Raw genomic sequence first — 20,197 nt, 5'->3', positions numbered from 1 at the left:
AACAGGAAAACTACGTCGCAAACAATACTAAGCTTTCACAAATTCATTTGGCTTTACCGATTTATGTAAATTTAGAAACGAATCAAGCCTTTCGGTTTTATTGCGTTTTTTCTTACGCTATTATACAAAATATAAGCATGGGATTTTAGCTTGTCCATACAGTAAACAATTTTTAAAAAACAAATTCATTGTGTGGTATTAGAATAAAACCAATTCAAGTGTTATATAATATGACCGTATTTCAGTACCACACAATAGTGTCGTATAATATGAACGTGCCACAATATTCCGGTATTTCAATACTACACGATAATTATTACTCAACGGGCATTTTGCAATTAGTGGCTATTATACGAAAGAACTATGGGCCACTCAAAGTCAGGGGTACCAAAATTGTAACTGCTAACTATTGCCGCTGACTTTGTAACCCGACCAAGTGTCATTGTATTGACTTCAAGTTTTCAACATTGATCAGCCGGCAGAGATGGGCAAAGCACATCTTTGCAATTATGTGATAACGTTTAAGATAAGGGAAGGGCAGAAGAAATAAACAAATTTGACTCTTGATCGTGCATTGTAAACTTCTAACTGAAAATTTCACATCCCTATAGGGAGCTATATTTCAAAATTTTATGAGAACAAACTACGGGAACCAGTAAGTTGCTGCTCTAGCCAAGAACGATGGTAGAAAGAATGAATGTAACGTTAAAACTACAAAAGTAAAAATATAAAAAGGAGACGAGAAATAACAATATAAACAATGACCGAAAATGAGGCAATTACCATCCAGGATGCAGTCCACTGATACTATGTGAATAGAGTTACAACATCTTTACGGTATCCTCTCACAATCAGTAGTCTTGGCACATTTTCCACCAACAAATCCATGTACTCCATGTAGAAGTATGCCGGGTGGTTGGCCGGTGGTGGAGGTAAACTCACAAGAACAACTGCAGCCATTCTCGAGTATCTGAGTATTGTTGAATTCAGCTTCAGAGTAGTGTAAAGAAACTTCTCCACCTGCTGTTCATCCACGACAACCGGCTTCCCGTCAGCCATCAGTGAGGTTCCCTGTTTTTCTGATGCTGCCTTCATATCAGCCATGTAATTAGCTATACGCTGCTGAGCACCAGAAAACGCGTCCACAGATTCATCTTGAGGAGACCCACTGTCAGCTTGCACATCCCACGATTTCATTGTTACAACAATCACTTCGGCATGCATCCGAAGATCATACAGAAACTTCTTTACATCAGCCTTGAGCCCCTCTGCATCAGTATCCTCTTCCGCAATGCAGAAAACCTGGATTTTACAACTCTCAAAGCTTTCCTTAGTGAGGAGGAGTTGAGAGAGAAGAAGCATGAGACCACCATCTCTCACTATCCAATACAAATCGATGGTACCATACTGCCTCTGATACTCATTGGGCCATTCGTCAAGACCCTTGACAATAACAACTGCCTTGTTTGCAACAATGCAATCATTAATTATTTCAACAAAGGTGGCTGGAATTTCCGTTAAGTTTTCACGACGCCATATTTCGGGATACCGCATCACCACAATGTTTGGCTTCAGATTTCCAAGACCCATTGTCTGGACAATGCCACGGAAACCTTCAGACATACTGGGGGCCACAACAATCTCAGCTACACCTTCACAATTCTTGTAGTCAAGGTAGGTAGCAAGCTGCTTGCATGCAGCCTTGGCATCTTCAGCACATTCACGGTAGTCACCATCTAGAATAGAAAAAAAGATGGACATTCCCCTGCCCTTCTTCTTCATACAGTTGGCAAAGTCAGCAAGTTTGGGATGGCAAGGTACATTTTCTGGCAGCTTCCCCCAAGGCCGGCAGAATATCAGGGGGATGGGGTACCAATTCTTTGGGTGCACTTGGTTTGCTGCATGCATAGTGAAAAGTTAAATAAGAAAAAGCTATATATGTTCACAGACAAGCACAAACCACAAGCATGCAATTCCTTCAAAAGAAAAATGAAGTGAAAAGGGATATTATTATCCCCCGGCCACCACAGCACGCATATACTTTGGGCTTATTCAAGGGACAACAAATTGACCATTTTCAATCACTAATAAAGAGCATTATGTATTATATGGTGTAAAATTTTCAGATACACGCACCTCCTAGCGATCGAAGACTGCGAAGAGCTAGTTGGAAATATGCACTCTTGAAACCATCACCCCAGTCCCCAGCCTTTCCTTTGATGCTCACATAATAATATATAAGGCTTGCCAGGGCTAGAGACACGACAGTGAATGACCAGGAGATCAAGAACATTATCACTGCATGCAGAAAAAACACAGAAGGTTAATATAATCTTCAAATGTAATCAAACTTGAACTGCTTACACGCATGTATCAATACAACAACTCCCAGTATGGCAGTAATAGAATCACGTCACTGGCAAGTGAAATGAAATTCATCAATTTTGAAATCCTCTTCCCCACCCCAAAATAAATTCAATTTTTTTTTGTAAGGCATAATTATCATTTCCCCGTCACATGTGAGTCCCATTGAATCATCCTAAAATGCTCAAAACTCTCTTCCTTAGGATCCATCATTTAAACAATCCTAACAGTGACAAGTATATAGGATCCATCATTGTGACAACCGCAACAGTTAGGTAGGCTGAAAATCTTTAAATAATAAAAGCAGCTTTCAATCACATTCTCCGAATATTCTTTTCAAGCACAAACTAGTACCTACATTTCAGGAGCTGAATTTTCCTACCTATTTTCACTGCCTTTCTTAACAAAATTGTCTATAGAGGGCAAAAGCACAATGTTGAAATCAAAGTACAAAATAAATACATGAGGAGGCATACCTATACAAAGTAAGGCTCCAAGAAGAGAGAGGCTCCAGTGGTGAAATTTCCACCGCGGTCGCCAGCTGGGAGCATCTAGAAGATCCAGAAGGAAGCAAGATAAGTTCACGCCCGCATAACACAGAAGGAAAAACATAGTTATAGTTGGCGTGATAAGATCCAGGTTCCCAATTACGACACACCCGATACAGAGGAGCGCAGTAAATAAGGTAGCGATGTTAGGCTCACTCCCATCTGAAACCTTGAAGTAGTTAAGAACAGGTAAAATATCATCATTGGCTATTGCTGCAAGCAGACGGGGGGCACCAGTCAGGCTTTGAAGAGCAGCACCCAAGGTTGATAGAATTATTCCAATGTAAATGAATACTGGGAAAGGCCAAGCTATTGTAGCAGTAAGTAGCCTGCACAGAAACTCCAGTTTCAGCAATGAAACCATGAAGAAAGTACATTAATTTGCTAATGCAAGATTATGTTTAAGACGTATGTAGGCAAATAACTACCTAAACAGATTCTCAAACTTTTGGAACTCAATTTGACCACAATTTATATAATACACGAAATAAGGCCCCAAACTAGTTAGAGATTGATGAGCAAAAGATGGATACAGAAAAAAAAAATATATACATGGTTCCAAGACTTGGATTCCACATAATTGGACACAAGTGTTCATTGATGCACACAAATGAATAACAGAGACAAAGTAACAGAGACAAAGTAAAATATTACCCAAGAGAGGCAACTATTACAATATATGCATACCTATCAGTCAAAAGCTTCTGTCTGCTAGCAAGGGCTCCAAATAATAACACAGAGACCAGATACATTGCAGTAGTTGAAAGAGTTGCAGCCAGTGTTCCAATAGGAATTGAACGCTGAGTATCTCTCAGTGACGCTGACCGATTTGAACCTGCCATAATTCCTGTCACAGCAGGGAAAAAGAGGCCGACCATTGCACTGGAAACAAAAATTAACAGCATAGTTAGAAAACACTAGAAAAAGTAATCTCCACCCTAAACCCATAGCTAAAATGACTTCATGCTTGGGAGGAATAGCTTGTTTTTAAACATGACACACTTTTAAAAATTCAGGAAATAAACAAATGCTTTCAAGTCAAAATTACAGAAAGAGAAATGGAGAAAGGCATGTCCAAAGAGGCAACTTGACGAATGAAAAATTCAAATGTATTTATACATATTTGAAAAAGAGAATTCATTCCAAGTAGTTAGCGAGACAGTGATCAGTTGACCTAAATCTTTTATTTTGACCATAAGAAAATAATTCTGATTCTTTTCTACTGTAACAAGGAAAAATCATATCTGAGTACCAACCTTTGCCTAAAGAAACGGTAAACATAACAAGCTAAACAAGCATGATAATAAGCCAAGCTGGAGCTTGGTTTCTAGGCTCTTGGTAAGCTTAGTCCTAGTTCGAGTATAGTAGTTTAGAACAGAGAAAGGTATCATCTTATGATTGCAGCCCTGTAGCAACCAGTGGCAAATACATAGATTCGGGGTAACCAAAAAGGCAAGAGAGAGAGACTAAGATTGACAAAACCAGTCATTTGAAAATGATGTCCTCCAAAACAACAATAAGAATCCAGATATTTTCATATTTATAAGTTTAAAAAGACTGACTTTGATAAGACCAATCATTTAAAAATGATGTCCTCCAAAATAAAAATAAAATCCAGATATTTGCATATTTATAAGTTTAATTCGCACCAGCAACAAAGTTGCAATTATAATAACAAACAAGATATTCGCATATTTATAAGTTTAACTCACACCAGCAACAAAGTAACAAACTACCAAAGTTTGAAAGTTTAATGCCATGACTGACTTGAAATTCCAGGACACTTTTCCATCAGGATCAGGAATTCCAGCGTTATTGGTCTTCTGATAATCCGAGTTCCAGTTTTCTTTGAAGGAGTCCAAACTCAAGCCCGTGACTCCATCTGTAACAAACGATACGAGAAATATTATCCATTTAACCCCACTGAAAACAAGCCAACAAGTATAAAAGGCAAATATTTGGTTGGATCAAAAATTAACAACGTCAGGTTGCTATATTGCTATTGTTGACTTGACCTGGTCTGCACACCTATGCAAAAGTCAGCTAATCTTCAAGAAACTGGTCCAGACATGCAGCCTTTAACCACTAGTCAAATGAAGAAAAAATAGTACAACAGTACCCAACTAGATCCAAGCATCAACCTTTAGAGATAGTCCTTTTAGTGTAATTCCTCTTGAATGGGGCAGTGCTGTGTTTATTATTGACTGTGGTTGAGGTTGTCATACTGACTTACTTGTATTTTGTTCTATTTTTTATTCATAATGTTTGTGTTTTAGTATGGTGGTTGTTATTATTATTCTAAATAGATATTATTCCTAGCATTCTAGTAGTAATACTAACAATAACAACAATAAGAATATAGACACCTGTCACAGGCAGAACATGGGGATATAGCTCACCATTTATTTCCATGATGTGCATTACGTAACTAGTAGAACTACTTCTCAATTTAGTTAAAGGCCAAAGAGAGATAACAAAGATTAGAACACACTGAAATTTTTCTTGGGCTTACAGAAAGGCCACAGGAGCTCTCAGACAACAAGCTGACAGCACCACAACACAGAATTACAGTACGTATGTAATCAATCAGACATTATTACCTCAAAATTGCATACATCATTATCTTAGGAAAATTACATAGAACAGCACATATATATATATATATATATATACATATTACATATATATTGATAATTTCCATTTCGTGAAAGAAAGTTATAAAGAACTTCACTAACCTACAGGGTAATTCTTCCTCGCCAAAGCAATCCCGATATATATGCAGAACAGCGAAAGTAAAACGGGTATGAGGAAAGCAGGTGCAACCCGATTGATCATTTTCACGCCACCAAACACAATAAAGCATAAAATAATAGTCACAACTATCCCATAGATTTGCAGGTCATGTGAACTCGGACTTTGTATTGCAACTGATGTTCCATTAACTCTTGTGGTCTCTGTATTGACAACATGAAAAAAGAATAAGAAATTAGATGCACTCAATTTAAATATTACAAACATTTTCTTTGTTCTTTTTAACATGAATATTCTTTGGTTATTAATACCAATTCCCATTAAGAAAAAAAAAGTTATATTGTTCAATCACATGTAAATTCCCACAACGCACACAAATGCATAGATTCACTAAACACATCTCCAAGAACCAGTAAACCACACACAAGAGGAGAGAAATGGGAGCAGATGATGCATATGTGTGCATGTGGTGTGTTTGTCTGTTTTGAGAGGGGAAATTGGTCAGAGTAACACAAAGTTAGCTTTCAGCAAAAAGATTAAAACTATAAAAATAAAAATGAGCTATAGAGGTTGAGAAAGCATATAAACATACTTAACTCAAATTGTTGACCATCCACTTCTGTTTGGATTCTTTAAATATTTAAGGTTTAAATTTCATTTATAAAAAAAACCATGCAATCCACAACTGGAATGAAATTTTTCTTATTGTTGTGGATAATGGTATAAAAATTCATAGAAAACACAGAAGGGAAATAAGAGAAGACAGAAAAGAAGTCCATAAGAGCAAAACTTAGTACAAAAGCTCACAAGCAGTAAGATAGAATAAGCTCAGAGCTCAAGCCAATCACGCTGAATGATACTAAAACACATATCTCTAAAATTCATAGACAAAGATGCCCATAGAAAAGCTTTCATCCTCTCCCAAACAAAATCCAGCTCCTCTATCCTATTGTCGAAAATTCTTCTACACCTTCCAACCAAGCACTCCAAATGGACTCCACAATATCAAAGACTAATAGCCTCTTGCTTGCCCTACCCCAAAAATTTCTCAGACAACAAAGAGTAACAATGTCTATTATAAACCCACACCAAATTTGAGAAGTGAAATAGAAATGTGACAACAAATATTTCAGCATTATCACTCACATCGCATCTTTACAAAACATGCACAGCTATAAAGATAATGAAGCATAGTATCTTCTTTGAATTATATCCCAAGTATTTAATTTTTTCTTGTAAGATACCAAATTTTATTAATAAAAATATAAAGAGTACAAAGAAGGGGACAAAATATCCACAGAAAATGGAGCTCAATTTCTAACAATCCCAGGGATAAGATGTTACAAGCACTGGAACTTTCCCTAAAAACAGGTTTTGATTTACCATCTGCCATCAACCATGCAAGAATTTCTATTTTAGTCATCGTTATATTATTGTGAACTGGACAATGCTACATTACCTCTAAAAATCCCAGCAGCTGGCACAGCTTTCAAGAATGTTTCAACAGCTCCCAAGACATAACTGGACAACAAGAATATGAAAGCCTAAGTTCAGTACTCAATAGCCATCAGCATCATACATAAAGCAATCCAAATTATAGAAAATTTATGCTAGTCCCAACTCTCTCTGCCTCATGGACCTCAACCATACATATCACTATGTCATCACAATTAAGTTAACAGTGTACACTCACAGAGATCCAGCAACAGCATTTCCTAGAAAGAAACATAATCCAATGCTAACTCCAACTTCTGGACCAAGGGCACGACCAATTAGATAGTACGGTCCACCACCCTATAAGTAAAGTGAAACAAAGAAGAATTCATTATCTCTTCTTTCACAAATCTATCTGATGCAAAATAAAGCAATTACTAAAACACAGTATCAGAGTACTCAAAAGTAACAACCATAACTCAATATGAATTACCCGATAATGTGAATATAATACAGTTCATTAACATCTTGAGCAGTTGCACTATAATCTGTAGAATAATATACCAAGAAACGATTCTTTGAAAGTAGGAATAATTGTTGTAATTAAATCCAAATTTTAGCAATCTAAAATGGTATATCCCATTACATCATAATCCAGTTGAGTCAGCTAAAATGATTGCTTTGTTATTTTATGACGAGCTGGGGGGTATTCTTATAATCTTCTCTATCTAATTTCTCATGAGTCTTATCATATAAATAATGTGTACCTTCATAGCACCATTGGTTGCAATTGCACTCAATGATATTGCAGTCAGGAAAGTACACAAGCCACAGAATGAAACCAAGAATAGTGACTCAGCTATACCAGCCATACCAACAATCCTGCCATTTTTATATATTAAGAAAGGATATCAGCAACACTTATAAAAAATTTAAAAAGACGAAAAGGAAGGATATCTGTAAGAACATGATTGGTCTAGAAGGAAGGCAACATCATGAATTTAATCATTTCTAAAACTCTTTAGTAGGCGTAATAGAACTGAGAAATTGCATGCCAAAAAAATCTGATCATTATTACTTAATTTTTGGTATCTTTTCTAGAAAGTGGGACAAACATGCAGGACAGAAAAGTGTTTTTACAGCTTTTGCAGGACAGAAAGTATTTTTACATGCAGCCAAAGCAAGAAAACCCCACTTCAGAAAAAATCTGGTGCCGTAGTGGGTGCCAATAGGGCTTGTAAATCACAAGAGCAGTTGTGCCTTGATATCTGATGTGCGTCACTATCATATGACAACTGAGACCATCCCAACTCCCAATTCACATACATGTACAATATGGAGGTTCCCTATCACTAAACAGTTAATAACAACTTCCTTCAAGCTCAATCGGATCTACATCAGTCCATCACTTTTCCATGGCCACTTCATATCAAACTTTTAACAAGCTTTGAAATGAAAACAGAAAGTTATTCCTTTTTCCGGAAACTAAGACAATTCCACCAGAATAGCACTAGGGTGTTTCCAAAGCAAAACAGAAGTGCACCAAAATATAATTTTGATAGCACATCTATACATGATATATTTAGAAAATTTTCTAGCAATTCAAAAGAAATTTCAGCTGCGTTGCACCCTTCATACACAAGATCAGCATCTAACAACCAAATCTACCTCAAATATATAATTGTTCATGCATCCTGCAAACAAATTGAAATATAATACAAAAGTTGCATATGAATTACCAAGAAAATCGAATATAGTAGATAATTCCTAGTATATTTTGCAAGCATGGGACGAATACACCCATCAGTGTTCCCAATTTGACACCAGTAGGCTGCATGGTAAATACCCATCAATAGATACAGAGAAGGATCAGAAATTGATGAAAGTGCAGCTTTAAATTTCAAGAAATCAGAACAATTTGAAATATAATTTATGAAACTACCCACTTTAAAGCTATAAAATAATGGTTTTTATGTGAAACGAGACTTTTATTGGACCAATTAATATGAAATGATAACACAAAGTTAAGGGCGATGACCATATGACAACAGGTAGCCATGCATCTAAGCCAGCACCCTTAAGGTTTCTTAATCCACGCCTTATTTTCAAATTAATGCTCAAACAAGCAACAAGACAAGGGAGGAACTTATGCAAGAGACAGCAGGATTGTCAACTTACCTTCGGTCGCCCCTGGGTGATGGAAATATTTTCACCATCTCTAGGACTAGATGGTGCTGCACTTTGCTCATCTGTCATACTGGAGCAGCAAAAAACAAATCAATACCAGCCAGTCAGGAAAAAAAAAAAAGATTGATACCAAACATTAGTGAATGAATTTTGTATTAAGAAAATTCTCCAAAATCAAACATAATGGGAGAAAAAGTGCCAAAAATTCTCTCATCTTTACACCCTTAATCAGAAAGTGATTAGATAGGCAACATAGATTATATATTAAGGAGAGTTGATGCACTCGTTTGCTGAATGACATTAATATTATTTTATTTTATTTTGGTTGCTTGAGTTCGTTTGTTTTTCCCATTCTTAAACGATCTCACAACAGAACATACCTCTTAAGACCAAGAATGTTGACGAGAGAATCAAAACCAAACAATTCCAATTTGGATTCTCTCTGGGGCCCATTGGCTTGCACATGAGTAGGAGGGTGCCCTTCTTTTGCATCAGAACCCACGTTTTCCTGGGTGCCCACTTTTATTCTCCTGCCATGGTACGCCAATAGACATAACAAAGATTATAAGCAAGAATAAACTTATATATGTTAGCTTTTTTCTTTTTACATGCAATGAACATCAATTTACAACAGATAGGTATAAAATAAACCAAAATTACCTGAAAATGAATATCAATTTACAAGTCTTTTTATAGCTAACCAAAAAAAAAAAAAATTTGATAAGGAAAACTCGGATTTTTAATTTCAAGGCATTATTATGAAACCCACGAAGAAGGAAAAACACTTCATGGATTAATGATCAGCCAAACCAAGCATTATTTCCAATATTTTCTTGTATTTTGAACAGCATCATGTGTATAGAGATAGAGAATATATTCCTATGAACCAATAGGAAGAGATGTATAAATGAAAAATGCATGTGCACCCCTTTAAGATTTCTTTTTTTTTGTAGGAAACATGATTTTCATTGAAAGAGAAATGCTACTAAAAAGGATGGACAAGATGTTCATCAAAATAAACACTTCAGTCAGCTCATACAAAAATGAGATTGCATTCAACTCAAAACTCCTCCCAATTTAGATGAAAGGAATAGCCATGGAATGCTTTGACAAAGATGACCAAAGGGAAATCTAAAATCTAATTTATTCTCCCATGGTCCTCCACCTGAAGATCAAATGACCTCTTATTGATTTCCAACCAAACAATCTACATAGAAACCAACACCCCACAATGCCAAATGACAATCAGCTTTCTTTGGCCCCAGTACCCAAGTAACTTCCACCAGCAAGGAACATCCATTCCTAGAGTAAAGTAAGCCACCCTTAACAGTTACAACAGCCTAACCAAAATTTGCGTTATAACTGAACAATACAAAGAATAGGATGAGCACTCTCCTATACCGCTTTGCACAAAAGCACCACTGTAGAGATATAAACAGACATAGACTCATATAAATAAACTTCCTTTTTGAAGCAAGTATTGACTTTTCACGAGCCACCAAGCAAGCAAAAACTTGCACTTAACGGGTACACCAACCCTTTGAATCATCTTAATGACCCAAAACCTTGATCAGTATGCAGTAGCATTTGTCTATAAATATATGAAGTTATTACATCAAAAATTCCCTAAATCATGACCCAACTAAGATCTTTTATCGAACCGACCCAATATTGCTACAGGACAACAAATCTGAGAATTCGCAAGCATTCAAGTTCATTCGAAAGTTTCAATTCTGAGAAATGACTCAAGAAGATGATGATTAGTATTGCATGCCACTTGGAACTAACTTACATGATCAGTACATACATGTCACTTGGGCAGAGCCTTAGTTAAAATTGTTTTCAGAATCCAAGAATCTAAGATTTCTCATTACTTAAACGGCTGAATTCACTTAGCACCATTTTTTTTTTTTTTTATATTGCACTTGTGGGTTTAACTCATTTTCCACAAGAATTCACAGAACGCTTAATTCATTCTTAAACACCATTCAAAATCCTCTATTTCTCAAACACACACACACACACACACACATATATATATATATAGAGAGAGAGAGAGAGAGAGAGAGAGAGAGAGACAGAGAGAGAGACAGAGAGACAGAGAGAGAGAGGGAATGGTGATAGTGGAAAGCATACTTGAGGGAAGCTTGGTGAACAGGAAGAGTAGACGAAGAAGAAGAAGAAGAGGAAGGATCCATGGATGACATCTCGAGCACGGCGCGATCGTCGTCGACAACCGGGCGATACTTGCGACCGCTCTTGCCATGGAACTCGTCTTCTCCACCAGCTTCAACGTCGGCATTGTCCATTTCTCTACTTTTCCTCCTGTTTGGGTTTGGATCGATCTGATAGGAAAACTATCCAATTCTTATCGAATTGGATTTGGATCCGTGTGCCTCAAAGATCTGGGCAGGAATGAAAAGGCTTGAATTATATATCTTTCTAGAAATTAAGAATAGTATTATTCAAGAAAAACGCAAAGGAAAAGAGGCGTCTTTGAATTGGAAGAAACCTGGAGACCAAATCGGGTTTTCGTATTGAGTTAGAGCCCAAATGAGAAAAGGAGGAGAAAAGAAACGAGCAAGGACGACGTCAAATTTTTGACAGCACAACACGCGCCTTTTAAACGATGGCTTCTGTAAATGCCCTTGTTGGATTTTAACCTTATTTGTTTTCTGTTTCTTTTTTTTTCTTTTTTTCTTTTAAGGCATTTTCGTTTTCTGTTAGTTAATGTCATAAAGTTTTTCAAAAATTTCTTTTTCTTTTAATACAAGCGATAGTAAAACTACTATAAATTAATCTAATCTAGAGGGAGGGGAATTCAAATCTTGACTAGCTGGGATGGGAATTCAAAAGGGAATTTGAACTTGAGTGCAAAAAGACGAGTTCACTGCCTATCCAAATGGTCAAACCCACGCCTGCTTTTAAAATTTGTTTTTTCAGAATTGTGTAAAGTGATGAGGGTAGTTTTGACACTTTTTATTTACAAGTGAAAAGTCAAAATTATATATGAAAAATAAAAAGAAAAGTCAAAATATGATTTATATTTGTTCTTGAATCTTGGTACGAGGACAATGTAACCAATTTCATACTTGAATAGCTAAGATCTGAAAGGAAAGAACAAAAATTATTTTTGAACATATAAACTAAAGAGGACAAGGATTGTTGCAAGAAAAGAGTTTGAAATTTTTATGAAGAATATAACAAAGAAGAAGAAGTAAACACTCCAAGAACATTAAAGCACAAACAGAGGCCAAGGTTTATATCATAATTGAGGGGCTTAAAATATTTGGAGACGAGAGAAGACTGCACAAAGAGAAACAGAGACCTTTGCTATTGTTACAATAAACAAATTACAAGGTAACTTCGTTTTCCATCTCTGCTAAACATGATTAAGACGAGAACAATACAGCAAGAGTAAACAGGTATTAGCACAAAGAAGCAGAAGCGGGACTTAGTTTCTGAACTGAAATCAAAGAAATTGAGCTAACCACAGAAAGAACTTCAAAACTAGAGGAGAGAGAGAAGGAAAAACCAAAAGGCTTTATTCATCTTTAACAGAGTCTTTCTTATGTTTTCCATGCCTCTCCTTTAACTTCTCAACTTTCTCATTCCCATTATGCTGATTGGTAACGGATCCCTCTTGAGCGCTGCACATCTGGGACTTTATCTTGAACCCGAATTTCTTTGATACATTTCCCCATGTGCTAGAACCTTTTACACGACCTAACTTCTCAATCTCTTGTCTCATATTTGAACACTCCTTCTCGAGCTCCGATACCCGCATCCTCATATTATCCATCCCAACCTTCAAAACCTGATTCTCCCTCACAGTCGTGGCCCAGCCCCCATCATTAGACCCGGTAAACCCACTTCTTAAATGTCTTGATCCATCGAGATTTTCTGAAACCAGAAAGCAACCAGCAATTGAAGTCCTAAGCTGAAGCTGCTCAAAGAAGAGCACTTGAACAACTATTCTCAGGGGTAGCCTTTCATTCTGTGCAGCATGAGTGCAAGCTTCCAAGGAAAGCTTCTGGCAGTCCATCAACCGGCAGAGCTGTTCCCTGTCGGACTCTGCCAACCATGGGTGTGACTGCAGGTTATAGACAATAGAAAACAATGAGCCCAAAAAGTTACGGGCGTGAGCAATATAAAATTCATTAACCTTCATTTGGCTAACTATCACAACCCTGTATCAGGTTTGGGAGGGTTGGGGGTGGATCAACTGCCAAATCAATGATCTCGTAATGAAAAAAAAATTCATGAATAATTCATGCTTATTACCTTCAAATAAATATCTATAGCACGATAAAGCCCATCATCCAAGGGTCTAGCATATTCAGGAACAGCAGCAGCAAGAGCTTGAAACTTAGGGAGCTTCAAGTTAACATCAGGGGCAACCTCTGCAAGGTATCCATCAATGAGCTTGGCTACCATTGTAATTGGGGTCAGTGAAGGGCCTGCTGGTGACCCAATCAGTTGGCCATCATCCATTGAAGATGGAGACACCCCCCCGCCTGTAATTTGATCCATGGCGAGGAAGTGATCTAGAATTCGTTGCACGCAGTCAACATTGTATAGAGTCTCCATGGAATAAGAGAAGTTGGGCATCAAAAGATCTTCCAAAGTAGCTTGATCAAGTTGCATACCAATCCTTTTCTCAAAATTAGATATGCAAGAAGGGTTGGCTCGAAGAATCATGGCTGTTCGAAGTAGACCAAACAATAATTTGGTTGGGACTACACGCTTCTGAAATGGAAGTAACCGATCTACCTCTTCAAGTAAGAGCTTCTGGTCTTCTTCTGATGGTGGGGACCCCAAGGACACTGGTGCAAGTCGGGTACTAGAGTCACTAGTGCCTTGACGCCGGTTCAGCCCAGGAAGGTACTTTTTGGCATAAAAAGTGATTGAGCCTGCAATAATCTCTTGTTTAATGCCACGAGATTCCATGACCGAAATTAGCCTCTGATAGAGAGGCAAGCTCAAGGTTGAAACATCCTCGTACCACCAGTCTGAACTTGATTTCTTTGGTCTAGCCCCTGTACTTATCCCATTCCACAGGACACTCCCGCCAGGACTTTGCATGGGGCCTCCATGCTCCTTGACAGGCCACCCAAACAGATTAGGATCCGTAGATGCTTTTGTGGCTAGTGACTCGATACACCTTTTTGTAATGTTGAGTTCTTCAGCCTGAGGGAGAATGTCGTCACAAGTCTGAAGTGCCTTTAAAGAGTCTTTCCAATTTCGAAGGACTACTTGATTGAGAAAGGCTTCAGTTTGTGTGATTAAGTTGTCCTCCCCACATTCCTCAGTCATTTCAAGATGCTCAGCAGCACATCGAAGGTATACAACATTTGAGGCAGTAAGCTCAAATTTCACCCCGTAGCAGAACTTGGCTACTAACTCAAATGTTTTTGCCCCACCGGGAATATCAGGGATGTTTATGACACATTCTTCTTCTCCTTCAGATGCTTCGGAAATCAATCTTTCCATAATCCCACTTCTTGAGAGCAAAGGAAACTGTATCAAACGGCAATTGAAATGTGAGAATAGCTTTTAAATATTAAAACATGCATAATGGGGTTGATACCAGATTATGATTCACTCAAACGTAGACAAAACTTTGGAACATGAAAACTTACCTTATGAAGGTGGAATGACATCTCTCCAACTTCAACAACAATGTCACTAGGAAGCCCAGTGGTGCAGAACCTACAATCGTTCCAAGATGTATACATAATGTCAGTCTACAAATAAGAAAGAATAAAGGAAGTGATACAGTGCATCGATAATCAAATTAAATAAACCCAGCAAATCATAATTACGAGGTTCCAAAACATGCAAAATCCTTTTACCCAAGGCAACCTACACAGAATGTACAATCAGCCATGTACTGTGCAGGAACAGAAAACTAGAAGGTCTTAATAACCCAAAGAGCATATCCGGAACATGCAAAATTCTTTATGAAATGAAGTAATATATAACTGAAAGTACAACCAAACAACCCCCAGAAATGTTATTTGTTCATGCGTCATAAAGATTTTGATGAGGGACAAAGTGTGCTAAGCAAAAAGAAAAAAAAAAGCAGTAGAAATGTTTGTATCCACCGCCTAAGTTCAAGCTATCCTATTGCAACAGACCAATGGGAAAAAAAAACTAATTTGAAGGTAACAGCTATTCAGCATCATGTACCAGACTGGAAAAAAAATCCCTAAAATAACTCCCAACTAAAAGGCTACATAAAAAATTTTACTTGCCATACAAATCCAAGTTTGCAGACTGAATTTAAAGGACGCAAATAAATAAATAATTTAACAATTATAATTATGATAAATACATTAATAGAATCCACAGCATATATAGAAATCATAAAGAATATGAAATTACAGATGTCAGAAAGCATACCAGGCCTGTCCTTGTCTATGGAAGGCATCAGTTTTAGATCCCAATTTCATGCAAGCCATTTCCTCCCAGTGAAAGCAGTATAGAACTTGAAGAACAATTTTCCAAGAGAGCTAAAGCTAAACAAACCCAGAATCCCACTGAAAACTCAATTCAGACACTATGAAATCCCTCAAAGCAAAGTACAAGTAACTGCCCAAATCAGGGCAGTTTCATAAGCAGAAGCAGAAACCCAATAAGCTGTTTCCCTTAAGCACCACTGTGAAGCCAAAATCAGCCAGAAAGAACCAAACCCAGAATTCTCAAACCAAGTCTCTTAGAACGTTGAAACAGCACCACAATGTGGCTTCCTTTACAGACTGTGAAACCCAAAATTTGCACAAACCCACTGAATTTTCTGCCAAAACTGACCCAAATCTACCCAGTAGATGTAACAGAAGAAAGTGAATTCCTTTCACAAACCCAGTTGAGAACCCTTAGAAATACCCCTAAAACCACTCCACTACAGCACACCCACCTCCAAAAAAAAAAAAAGACCCAAATCCGAACCCAAAACCCCACCAGCAATAAAAACACAAAATTTCTAATTCAGACAGAAAATTTAGGTCAACCCCTCCAATTTGCTGCCCCAGAAAACCACAAAATTATGTGCTATTGTTTTCTCTGCCCTAAAAACCACCAAGAAATTTCCAAATTTGAAACCCATATGAGACACAAGGGACCAAAACCACTGACACCCATTAAAGTAAAAGTCTCTCCAATGAGTACGTGACGTAAAATACTGTCTACAAAACCATGATATATGCAAGACCCATTTGCCAAAAAGACAGCCAGACGCTTCAAATTGAAACCCCCAACATGGCTATTATTAATGGCAGCAGCTCTCAGAGACTCAGGGACCACCCTCCTCACAAAGACATGTGGGGTCCTCTGGCTTGGGACACACTCATTGCCTTTCTAGAACTTGGTTTAGGAGAATCTTAGAAAATAAGTAGGGTTTTAATTTGACTAGCAGAGGGATAATCTTGTGTGATTATTTAAAGATTAATTCTTTATTTAGTTTAAGAAGCAACATCTATCTGTTTTTGCTCCAGCGAGGCCATGTGGGTGCATTACTTATGCCCATATGAAATTAATAATTAAATTAGTAAGTAAGATTGACTCTTTGAAGAGAATAAAATGAAAACTAGAAATTGATTGGGTGATTAGAAAGATGGTCAATTTAGTCAATTTATTGTCGCATGCACGAATTAATTGGGACCAATCCTGTATTGACGGGGATATATGCTCTGTAAGGTCGGTTACGACTTACCAGCCTTTATGAGGATTGAAGGGCATTTTTTGGAATATCGAGTATATAAAAGGTAGTTTTTGGGGATAAATTAATAATGCAATAATAATTAGAAAACTAGGGTATATGGAAATTTTTTATTATAAGGAAAATGCAATAATAATTTACTTGAAAGAGGACTTAGAAATACCCCAAAAAAAAAAAAAAAAAACGACTCAAACTTACAAGATTAGGGTGAACATCTCTCGACATTAGGGTTGAGTCGTCAGTCTAATCAAGTAGCATATCATCTCAACTACAAGCAAGAGAAAGAACCTTGCCCAAATATAACGTCTCTGTCCCTTTAGAGTCATAAGTCGTAAAAACTACTAATCATAATAGTCAAACTCCTTCATTAGTAGTACATCACAAATACATCCAGGAAGTTCCACGCAACAACACTGCCCAATATGTAATGCAAATCTGCCAAGTCCACCAGCCACTCCGTTAATTGTACGTTGTACTTCGTTAGTTGTGTGACGGACTATGTTAGCTGTGCGTCGAATGTGGATAACAAATGCTCTAGTGACACGTGACAATAAAGGCTTAGTATCCTCCACCACTGAACACGAATTTAAAGCTTGAGACTTAAGCGCCATCAGATCTGAAGCAAATAACTCTCAAAAATAACTTCTGTAAATAATATAAGCAAATAAATAAGCACACTATAATTCAAAAACTATGTTGGAGTGAAAAAAATTATAAGTCAGTGTATGAAACTTAAGTGGTAGGCTAAAGTTTATGTGAATTGTCGTTTACCTTTTGATTGAGCCAGACTGTGGGATATTTATATTGGTGAGAGCAATCTCGCTCGCATAAGGGCATGTAGTGACATTTTGAATAAAAACCATTGAATTAATCTAACGACTAATATAGTTAGTAGTCTTAACCCTAATTCATGCTATTGTTTTACTCAAATAACTATTTTGAATTTGCAAAAAATAGAAAAGAAGAAAAGGAATACACCTTCAAGGCTTGTCTTCTTTCCTCCCAATCCCAACAATCTTCTCCTCCTCGTTCCCTTCTCTTACTATTTCTCTGTCTCGTTGTAGGCATAACCAAGCTTTTCAGAACCAACCTCTTAGGTTTGTTGATTACCTTGATTTCAAATTGTTTATTTGGACTTTTCTTTTCAGAAAATTTTGTTTGTTAAAAAGCCAGTGAACCCTGCCCACACTGCTGCACTTCAACCAAATACTTCAATACATGTGTTCGTTCAGCAACAAAAAAAATACTTCAATACACGTTTGTTCAGCACCCCCAAAAAAAAAAAAAAAAAAAAAAAAAAAAAGGGGGAAAGAATACATGTTGATTGTACTGAACAAATCTTATTAGGGAGTTTCACATCCGAAAGGTTCTAAGGGGACAAAACCCGTATGCCCACTACTCTTTACTGGGAGAAAGGAAGACAAGCGTGTATTCCTTTTTTCGGTTTTTTTTTGTTTTCCTTTTTTTCCAAATAAAAAATAATGTTTGAGTAATCCAATGACTTTTATTAAAAATGTCCTCGAAGGGTAAAAAATACAAACATTAAAAATTAAAATTATTAATTAAATGTGAATAATATGGTAAATTTATACTTATTAATATTTAAAAAAATTAAAAATAAAATTAGATAATGGTCTTACTTTTAATGAACACAACTACCCATTTATCTTTCGTAGTTTTAAAATAAATAAAATAAAATAGACCTAGTTTCATATAAAGGTAAAAATTATGCGAGGAAAAGAAGAAATGCAAGGAACAAATTGTAAAATTTTATTTTAGTAATATTTTGAAATTATAGAAGCTACGAATTACAGAAGTTTCAACTACAAACATCTTCTTAGCTCCCTCGTGACACAAACCTAGGGCTGTCTTTCGGCCGGATCGGATCGGAAACAGCAATTCCAATTCCAATCCAATATCTTTTGGAATTCAATATAGAGTTCCGATTCCGATTCCGAAAAAATTTGGAAATTTTCGGAAGATTCCGATTCCGAAGCCCTTAACTAACAAAAAAAATTTAAGAGATTTAAATGCCCAAACTAGCATTTTGTAAAAATCTCAACTAAACTTTAATCAAGAAAACCCAGCTTAGGGGTTTAACAACTAGTCCAACAGGAACTTTACAGGCCCAAATAGGTTGTACTTTCAAGTCCCTACACAAAATGACTGAGTTTGAAGATATTTATAAAGGACTAAACACCTGAAGTTTATTCTTGCAGTCGATATGGGACTCCAAGAAGAAATGGGAGTGCAACTTCTCTCTCCACTCTTTTCTTGATTTCTACTTGGTTACTCATCCATCACTTCTCCTCTCTCTTCTTTTTCTTCCTTTCTAATCCATGAATGCCAACCTTCATTTTCTTTCTTACTTAAAATTAAAACTCTTCAGATATGGAACAATATGTACGGATCCCGTTAGGAAAAAAAACAAAAACACTTCTCCAACCAAAAAAGAAATCATTCTTCAATTCTTTATCTCTACTGTTTCTTCTCTTGCATTTTTATTTTTCTGGGTTTGCACTAAATCATTTATCCGATGTATATGTTCTCCATTGAATCCTCATTGGAGCTCTCTTCCCTTGTTGCAATACCCCACACCATCCAGATTTTTTCTTTATCATTTATCTTTCTGTTTCTGCACAAATTCATTACTTTTTTGGTATTGAGATGGAATGAAAACCTTTAATTAAGAAAGAAAGAAAATCAAAGAATGAGTTTTAAAATTTAGAAATGTTTCCTTCTTTTTTTCGTCACTTCAATTCAATGTAGGATTGGAAAAAAAACGCAGATGGTTTTTTTTTTAAGTTATAATTGCCTTGGACCTCCTCTTTCTGATTATCCTTGGAACCTATTATAATTGCCCAAGGCATAGCTTATTTTGAAAGTTATAGCATGTTTGAATTCACCTTATATATATATATATATATATATATAACAATCTATTATTTTATATACAACAATCTATATAGTATATTGATTATTAATCAAAGTAATTTGTCCTACATATTATATATTTATATTTTGTTCATGTGAATCAAATTTTTTTGATTCCATGCTAAAGATGGATTCACATTCATCAATTGATGCTCAAGACTCAAGTTATAGCCGAGTGACTATCACATTGGTTTTAGATTCTAGTGGGTCATGAACATGTATAAAGAGTGTTAGACGTTAATCATGCTCTAGACAATTG

General features: G+C 36.5%; 2 protein-coding genes across 5 annotated transcripts; both read right to left on the bottom strand.

Annotated features, from left to right (window-relative positions):
- Nucleotides 1–547: 547 nt before the first annotated feature.
- On the bottom strand, nucleotides 548–11,954 carry LOC117624455 (cation-chloride cotransporter 1). Of its 4 annotated transcripts, XM_034355706.1 has the most exons (14): nucleotides 11,797–11,954; nucleotides 11,421–11,689; nucleotides 9,665–9,814; nucleotides 9,276–9,354; nucleotides 8,837–8,928; nucleotides 7,865–7,979; nucleotides 7,357–7,457; nucleotides 7,123–7,184; nucleotides 5,648–5,866; nucleotides 4,680–4,794; nucleotides 3,600–3,794; nucleotides 2,841–3,241; nucleotides 2,137–2,298; nucleotides 548–1,898 (listed from the first exon to the last, which is right to left on the bottom strand). In XM_034355706.1, the coding sequence occupies exons 2-14, from the start codon at nucleotides 11,591–11,593 to the stop codon at nucleotides 808–810; spliced, it is 2,955 nt and encodes a 984-aa protein (XP_034211597.1). In that variant the 5' UTR covers nucleotides 11,594–11,689; nucleotides 11,797–11,954; the 3' UTR covers nucleotides 548–807. The 4 variants fall into 4 exon arrangements, with proteins under 4 accessions (XP_034211597.1, XP_034211596.1, XP_034211598.1 ...); XM_034355705.1 differs by having other exon boundaries at nucleotides 11,421–11,912; XM_034355707.1 differs by lacking the exons at nucleotides 7,865–7,979; nucleotides 8,837–8,928 and having other exon boundaries at nucleotides 11,421–11,842.
- Nucleotides 11,955–12,520: 566 nt separating this feature from the next.
- LOC117624744 (BTB/POZ domain-containing protein At1g30440) lies at nucleotides 12,521–16,680 on the bottom strand. The gene is made up of 4 exons (XM_034356173.1): nucleotides 15,690–16,680; nucleotides 14,927–14,996; nucleotides 13,569–14,804; nucleotides 12,521–13,377 (listed from the first exon to the last, which is right to left on the bottom strand). Exons 1-4 carry the CDS (start codon nucleotides 15,746–15,748, stop codon nucleotides 12,829–12,831), a joined length of 1,914 nt encoding a protein of 637 aa, XP_034212064.1. The 5' UTR covers nucleotides 15,749–16,680; the 3' UTR covers nucleotides 12,521–12,828.
- Nucleotides 16,681–20,197: the final 3,517 nt, after the last annotated feature.

This window comes from Prunus dulcis, chromosome 4 (assembly GCF_902201215.1).
Source record: "Prunus dulcis chromosome 4, ALMONDv2, whole genome shotgun sequence".
NCBI classification, from domain to species: Eukaryota; Viridiplantae; Streptophyta; class Magnoliopsida; order Rosales; family Rosaceae; genus Prunus; species Prunus dulcis.
Note: the sequence above shows the minus strand (reverse complement) of the source record. Positions and strands in the feature narration are given on the sequence as shown.

Coding starts and splice junctions, on each gene's coding strand:
- LOC117624455 (XM_034355706.1), bottom strand. CDS start 11,593: ATGGACAATGCCGACGTTGAAGCTGGTGGAGAAGACGAGTTCCATGGC. Junction 9,815..11,420: donor GTTCACCAAGCTTCCCTCAA/GTATGCTTTCCA, acceptor GTACCATGGCAG/GAGAATAAAAGTGGGCACCC. Junction 1,899..2,136: donor CAGTCTTCGATCGCTAGGAG/GTGCGTGTATCT, acceptor CTATGCATGCAG/CAAACCAAGTGCACCCAAAG.
- LOC117624744 (XM_034356173.1), bottom strand. CDS start 15,748: ATGGCTTGCATGAAATTGGGATCTAAAACTGATGCCTTCCATAGACAA. Junction 14,805..14,926: donor TGTCATTCCACCTTCATAAG/GTAAGTTTTCAT, acceptor CGTTTGATACAG/TTTCCTTTGCTCTCAAGAAG. Junction 13,378..13,568: donor CTATAGATATTTATTTGAAG/GTAATAAGCATG, acceptor TATAACCTGCAG/TCACACCCATGGTTGGCAGA.